Source organism: Phocoena sinus, chromosome X (assembly GCF_008692025.1).
Source record: "Phocoena sinus isolate mPhoSin1 chromosome X, mPhoSin1.pri, whole genome shotgun sequence".
Lineage (NCBI taxonomy): Eukaryota > Metazoa > Chordata > Mammalia > Artiodactyla > Phocoenidae > Phocoena > Phocoena sinus.
Genome location: NC_045784.1, coordinates 109,740,029 through 109,747,886, shown reverse-complemented (window position 1 = coordinate 109,747,886; position 7,858 = coordinate 109,740,029). Strand labels below are relative to the sequence as shown.

The 7,858-nt window shown below is 48.7% G+C and overlaps 1 protein-coding gene across 1 annotated transcript; it reads right to left on the bottom strand.

The window, feature by feature from the left end:
• Window positions 1-929: 929 nt before the first annotated feature.
• On the bottom strand, window positions 930-5,999 carry LOC116747283 (the record flags this gene model as incomplete). The annotated part of the gene is given in 1 exon segment (XM_032619063.1): window positions 930-5,999. A coding segment is annotated over 1 exon segment (5,070 nt), but the record flags the coding sequence as incomplete, so codon positions are not given.
• Window positions 6,000-7,858: the final 1,859 nt, after the last annotated feature.

Below are 7,858 nucleotides of genomic sequence, written 5' to 3'. Positions count from 1 at the left end.
TCCTATAGCATCATAATAAGGGGGAGGAGCAGCATAGCAAAGCCAACATGATTTGGTAGCCTCCGGGTTTGTGGCATTTAAAACCTCAAAAGCCGCCTGGACCAATGAGAGCATTCGGTCCCGGGGGTTCTTGGGCTTGATTGTTATTCCTTTTGGCTCAGAAGTTTGGTTTCTTATCTCTGGTAACGCTGTGGGAGGGACCAAAGGTAGCAAAGAGTGCCCTATCTCAGGGTTGGGGCTTATAGGAACTGGAGTAGGGGTTTCAATTTTTAGTTTGATGGTCATTAGTAATCCATCATTATATCCTTCTTTATAAAACCTGATTCCCCATGAATGGCCATTTATCCAGTTTTTATCCTTTTTTCCTGGTTTACTAAAAGAGATCTTAAGGGGATGGCACCATTTAGTACATTCAGGCCTATAAGTTAAGGGGTTGGTTGGGTGTGTATAATTGGCTGTCACCTTAATAAAGTCCCAGCCAGAGGTGGGCTTTCAATAGGTGTCTCCTGTGGTTTCACACCCCCAGCTTTTACAATAAAAATGTTCTTTTCCCCCACATTGATAATTTAGGGACCTATGGCGATGAAATCCCGGGCATACATAAAAGGTAGGGTTGCTAAGTTTCTGTCGCGTACCCGAGTTTTGGCAGCCGTATTGGCCGGCCCGACCGGGTATGGATGGGGCATTTTGACGATCATGGGAGTGTGCTGTGTCCCAATTGGGAGCTCCTATGGCTAATTTACAAACATCGGGGAAAAGGTCTGGCCACCAGGTCCAAGGAGCAGTAGTATGGCTAACAGACCATATTACATCTCCAGTTTGGGAAATTACCTGCCAGGTTAAATGCTGGGGCAGGTGAGGACTAAAATTACTCACAGTCAGTAGGGGTAACAGAGTTAAAGTTATAAATCTGATGATCGCAGAAGCTTGAGCTTGAGCGGGTTGCTGGTCTTTTGGGCTCGCCATTCCGATGTTGCAGATGCTGGTGCGGCCTTCACGTGTGAAGCGTGGATCCACGCAGCGATGCCGTCTACCTTTATAGCCGTGGGGGTGGTGAGCAGGACGATGTATGGTCCTTTCCACTGAGGCTCTAGAGTCTGGGTTCGGTGCCGACGGACGTACACGGAATCTCCGACTTGGAAGGGATGAGCCTCTGCTGGTGTTCCTGGTCGGTAAGCCTCTGCCAGCTGGGACCACACCTCCTTTTGGACCAACTGGAGTCCCAACAGCCTAGCACATAAGTCAGTGTTATTCTGGCAGTCAGGACTTAATTTCTCCCTTAGCGTAAAAAGAGGAGGTGGGGCCCCGTATAGTATTTTAAATGGAGTAAGATAATAGCGGGAGGGGGTATTTCTAGCCCGGAACAGGGCTAAGGGAAGGAGCACCGTCCAATCTGTACCGCCAGTCTCTATGGACAATTTAGTTAGGGTCTCTTTTAGAGTTCTATTCATTCTCTCTACCTGTCTTGAACTCTGGGGTCTATAGGCACAATGTAATTTTCAATCAGTCCCCAGGTATTTGGCCACACCCTGACTTACCTGGGCGACGAAGGCGGGACCATTATCTGATCCTATTACCTTTGGTGCCCCGAACCGGGGGAAAATTTTTTCTAAGATCTTTTTGGCCACCACAGTAGCTGTCTCCTTCTTTGTCGGGAAAGCTTCTACCCATCCTGAGAAGGTATCTATAAAAACTAGAAGATACCTGTTACCGTACCTTCCAGGGCATATTTCAGTGAAGTCGACCTCCCAATAGGCTCCTGGGCGGTCTCCTCTGAGCCTTTTTCCGACCTCAAGTTTTCCTTTATGGGAGTTTACCTGTTGGCATGGAATGCACTCTCGTGCAATCTGCTCAGCTATTTTGGTTAATCCAGAGGTATCATAACCTGTCTTATGTAATAGGGATACCATCTTCTTGGTTCCCAAGTGTGTCCATCTGTGAATCTGTTGTAGCATGGATTTTGCTTGTTGAGGAGATAATGTTCCTTTAGTTATGGCTGGGGTAATTGTTCCCCTATCATTTGGTTTCCCAGGACTCTCATCTGATAGTTCTAGTATGATTTCCCGTAGAGCCACTTCTCGTGCCACCCTATCTGCCATGTTGTTGCCTCTTGTCACCGGGGTATTGTCCTTCTGGTGTCCGGGGCAATGAATGATGCTGACTTTAGTGGGGAGCATGAGGGCAGCTAGCAGTGCCACTATTTCTTCTTTGTTTTTAATTTCTTTGCCCGCCGAGGTGAGCAACCCTCTTTGTTGGTAAATGGCCCCATGGACATGGGCGGTAGCAAATGCGTACCTACTGTCCGTATAGATGTTTACCTTTTTGTTTTCTGCTAGTTCCAATGCTCTAGTCATGGCGATTAGTTCAGCCCGTTGGGCCGATGTCCCTTGTGGTAATGCGGCTGCCCAGATGACCTCTTTCCCGTCTACCACGGCAGCTCCCGCCCGACGCTTACCTTCCTCTAGGAAACTGCTTCCGTCAGTAAACCAGGTAACGTCGGCGTTGGGGAGGGGCTGATCCATCAAGTCTGGTCTGCTACGGTGTGCTGCAGCCAGTACTTTCTGACAATCATGGATGACGGTAGTGCTTTCCAGGTCAGGGTCGGGTAGCAAGGTGGCCGGGTTGAGTCCTGTGGCTGAGGTAAACTTAATACGATCTGAGTTTAACAGCAGGGCTTGGTAATGAGTCATCCTGGCATTTGTTAGCCATCTGTCGGGTGGCTGGCGAATTACATTTTCTAATGCATGGGGGGCTGTTATCGTTAGGTTCTGCCCCAAAGTCAGTTTGTCAGCATCTTTGACCAAAGCGGCCACCGCGGCGATTATTTTTAAACAGGCGGGCCATCCTGCTGCCACAGGATCCAATTTCTTTGATAGGTACGCAACCGGGCGATTCCAGGGGCCCAGTTTCTGAGTTAGTACTCCCTTTGCGATGCCTTTATTCTCGGCCACGTACAGATGAAAAGGCTTAGTAACATCTGGTAGCCCCAGAGCCGGGGCTGATAGTAGGGCTCGTTTAATTCGGTCAAAAGCCCGTTGTTCTTTATCACCCCAAGCAAAAGGGATGCCATTTTTGGTCAGGGGATATAAAGGGGCTGCTAATTCAGCAAATCCCGGAATCCATAGCCTACAAAATCCGGCCGTCCCCAAAAATTCCCTAACTTGTTTGGGACTCTTGGGGGCCGGTATCCGGGCAACAGTGTCTTTCCTGCTTTCCGAAAGCCATCTCTGTCCTCCTTTTAACAAGTACCCCAGGTAACTAACCTGTCGTTGACATATTTGTGCTTTCTTTGCTGAAGCCCGATATCCCAATGTTCCCAGTTCTGTTAACAGCCTCTCGGTTCCCTTGATGCAGTCTTCTTGGGTTTCAGCAGCTAAAAGAATATCATCGACATATTGAAGTAGAGTTACCTGGGGATTGGATTTTCTATAAGATGCCAAATCCTGGTGGAGAGCCTCATCAAAAATGGTGGGGGAGTTCTTGAATCCTTGTGGCAGGCGAGTCCATGTCAGCTGGCCTGACATCCCAGAGGCTGGATCCTTCCACTCGAAGGCAAAGTAAGGCTGACTGAGAGAAGAAAGTCTCAGGCAGAAGAAAGCATCTTTAAGATCCAAAACAGTGTACCAAGTGTGCTGAGGTGGAAGAGTACTTAAGAGATTGTAGGGGTTGGGTACCGTGGGGTGGAGGTCCATCACCCGCTTATTTACCTCTCGTAGGTCTTGTACCGGTCGGTAATTATTAGTTCCTGGCTTTTTAACTGGCAAAAGAGGGGTATTTCATGCAGATTGGCACCTTACCAGGATCCCTAATTCCAGTAACCTTTGTATTTGAGGACGGATGCCATCTCGGGCTTCTTTACTCATGGGGTATTGGCGGACCGTTACTGGGGTGGCGGTTGTTTTAAGTTCTACCACCACAGGGGGCCGATATTTTGCCATTCCCATACCGGCAGTTTCTGCCCAAGCCTGTGGAAACCTAGTCATCCAATCCTGCATGTCAGCTTGTGGAGGCGAGGGTGTTTCATATATCCTGTGTTCATCTTCCAGTTTCATGGTCAAGATTTGGAGTAATCTCCCTTGGTTGTCAGTTATGGTGGGCCCTTCTGGTTGAAAGTGGATTTGGGCCCCCACCTTAGAGAGTAAGTCTCTACCTAGCAGAGGGTATGGGCACTCAGGTATGACCAAGAATGAGTGGGTTACTCGTCCCACCCCAAGATCTACTGTCCTTCGGGTGGTCCATGAGTACTGCTTATTTCCAGTGGCCCCCTGGACCCATGACCTTTTAGTTGAAAGGGGGCCCTTTGAATGAAGGAGGACTGAGTGCTGGGCTCCGGTGTCCACCAAGAACTGGACGGGTTCCCCCTCCACTTTAAGAGTTACCCTGGGCTCGGGGAGAGGGTCCGAGCCCTGACTTCCCTAATCTTCCTCTTCCAATGTTAAGATTTTATCTCTGGTTGGCCTTCCCCCGTTCCTTTTTTTAGGGCATTCTCTTGCCCAATGACCTTTTTCTTTACAGTAGGCACATTGGTCCTTGTCTAATGGCCGCCTTCTATCCGTTGTTCGCCCTTCCTGTCTATTTCTGTCTCTACTGTTTCCTCCTCTGACTACAGTGGCCAGTATCTTACTCAAATGTCTTTCTTGCCTCTTATCTCGTCTTACCTCACGAGCCTCTTGTTCCTTCTGCTTTCTTTTTTCCCTTTCTTCCTCTGTCTCCCTCTTATTATATACCTTATCTGCCTCTTTTACTAAGTCCTGAAGGGAGAAACCTTGTAGGCCATCCAGCCTTTGTAACTTCTTTCTAATATCAGGGGCCGCCTGGTCAATAAAGGCCATTGCTATGGTGGCCTTATGTTCCTCAGAGGTTGGATCATAAGGAGTGAATCGTCTAAAAGCCTCCATTAAGCGTTCTAGGAACACGGTTGGCGATTCCTGGGGCCCCTGAGTTACCTCTCTTACCTTAGCCAAATTCGTGGGGCGCCTGGCCGCTCCATGGAGACCCGCCACCAGAGCCTGGCGATACATTTTCAGGTGCTCCTTACCTTCCAGGGTATTAAAGTCCCAATTCGGCCTGACGAGTGGAAAACCGGCATCAATCTCATTAGGCAACTGGGTAGGTTGTCCATTGGCGCCTAACACATTCTTTCTAGCCTCCAGGAGAACCCGTTGCCTCTCCTCAGTTGTGAGGAGAGTCTGGAGGAGCTGTTGACAATCATCCCAGGTGGGTTGGTGGGAGAAGACAAGAGACTCTATTAGAGCAGTAAGAGCCTGTGGGTTTTCAGAGAAAGTAGGGTTATGCATCTTCCAATTATAAAGATCTGCAGAGGAAAAGGGCCAGTATTGAAGGGGCCTATTCCCGTGGTTATCGGGGGGGCCATATTCTCTAAGGGGTAAAGCAGTAGAATCCGGGGAAACAGCCCTCCGGCTTCTGGTGCCCGCCGAGGGACCCCCCCTTTCCGCCATAACAGGTGGCCCTACTGGTGTGGAGGGTTGTGAAGCTGGGGGTCCTAGGGGCGACATGGGATTTAGGGCCGGAGGATAAGGAGGTGGGGAATCTAGAAGAAGCAAATCAGACTGCAGGTCAGGATATATCGCCTTTGGCGGGTCCGGGGCAGCAGATGACTTTTCCGTGTCTGGGGTTTTCTTCAGGGCCAATATCTCCGATTGTGCTGGAGCGCATGCAGACGTGCCTGTTGAGGAAACAAAGGGCCGGACCCACGGAGGCGGGGAGAGAACTAGATCTTCCCAGACCAAGATATATGGTATCTGGTCTGGGTGTCCGTGGGGTCCTGTGTTAAAGACCCTAGACTTGACTAGCCCAACCTTATCTAACAAAAAAGATCCTTCGGGTGGCCACCCTGTCTGAAATGTAGGCCACCCAGAGGTACACAGCGTTTGCCATTTTCCTTTCCTTACTTCTACCGAAAGGTTGTGGGCCCTAGCCCTAACTTCGGTCCAGTGGCTTAGGGTAAGAGAAAGAGGAGTCGTCATAGTTTGTCCCATTGTCGTCCGTCAAAAGAAAGATAATAGTACAGAAAAACAATAAAATTTCAAAAGACACACATTGATATTGCCGCCGCGAACTTAAACCCGAAACCAACTCAAATTCAGATGGCAGCTTATATAACCTGCCAGAACCAGATGAAGGGGAGACAAAATTTGTTTCTCCTTCCAGATGGACCACCAGGGCGTCCCCCGGGGCCCGTGGACACCAGCTTTCGGCACGTCTGCCTAGCCAGGAGTCCAATACAGATTCCACAGCAAGCCGGTTCACACGGCTTTTTCCTAATGGCGGCTAGCAACAAACAAACGACAAACAAACAGACAATTGGGCTCGAGCCTACCTGATACCTCCGACTCCCGATGTTCTTGTGACCCGGGGGCGAGTGGGGATCCCGGACGAGCCCCCAAATGTTAGACCCAAGCGGTCTACGAGGGATTCCAACTCGCCCAAGAACCGCCAAGAGTCGAGAGCCGTTGCAACACGCAAGAGGTTTATTAGGAGCCGATGCACCGGGGTTCCCTGAACCTCACGCAGGAGGCCGATGGGGAACCCCTAAAAGCGGAATCACATACTTTTTATAGGTTTATTTATTCATAGGGCGGGTATATTCTCACAATGATTGGGTAAATGTGGTGACTTTTGAATTCATTGGCTTAGGAACTTTTGTCCCACCTTCTGGCCGTTATAGTTGTCTGTTCATTGTGGCGGTTAGGGCGTATACCTGTTACGGGCAACTGGAAAATTACCCGCTGTCTGGCAAGTCCCCGTCAACTGAAAAACTCCAAGAATTGGTTTCGATAGGGAGAAGGAGTGGCGCACGATAGGGAGAAGAATTGGTTTACGGGAACAAGTGAGGGGGTGGAAAGTCCCTAACGGCCCCACAGAATAAATCCCACAGCTCAAACACCGAGGCCTTGAACTAGGACCCTGTTGTCCTGACTTTCAATCTGGTGGATTTTTAGGCCAGCTTTCCTTTACTGTATCATGCTGTCTCCTGTTTTCTAGAGTGGGATAGATGTGGGGCTGAATAACGAAACTCATTTTCAGCCATTAACAAATTAGGACTTCCCTGGCGGTCCAGTGGTTGAGACTCAGCGCTTCCCCTGCAGGGGGCATGGGTTCGATCCCCCGTCAGGGAAGTTCTGCATGCCATGTGGTGTGGCCAAAAAACCCACAGAAAACCAGATTAGTTGTAATTAATTTCTCAGAGCTGTTTGCAATCCCATGTGCTACCCTAAGGAAAGGAGTCACTTAGGTAAGTGTAGGTGAGAGACAGGAGATGGGCAGGGGCAAACCAGGCTTTGTCACTTCCTCACTGTGTTGGGTAACATGCCTGAATCAGAGCCCCCTCACTTCAGCTCCTATTAAAAATAAATACATTTCATCATGAATTAGACTGCAGCTTCTTTCTAATGTAAGAATATTACTGTCTGTTGTGCTCTGTAAGCCTTCCCCACATCTGTTTCTATGAGGCTGTCTTTTTTTTTAACTTTGTTAATCACAGCAGGTATCTCTGTCATTTGGGGACCCACTCTGTATTAATGAATATGGATTGGACTCCTCCTAATTGTTCTCTGAATACCTCCCAGTTTTCAGGAGGGTAATTGATTTCAATCAACTTTCTTAGAGCACTCTCTACACTCTTGAAGCCTGTAATTTTCAAGTTCAATATTTGTGTGCTCGCACCCTCAGGAGTGCTTCAGTTAGATCCTGTTATAATCCTGGAATTCTAACCAGTCACCAACTTGGAGTATATTTATCATTAAACTCCTTTATTTTTTTTGTATGGCTGAGGCATGCTTTAAGGCATAACTCATGTACAACATCTAAATTTTCTGAAAAGCCAAAGTACAAGAGC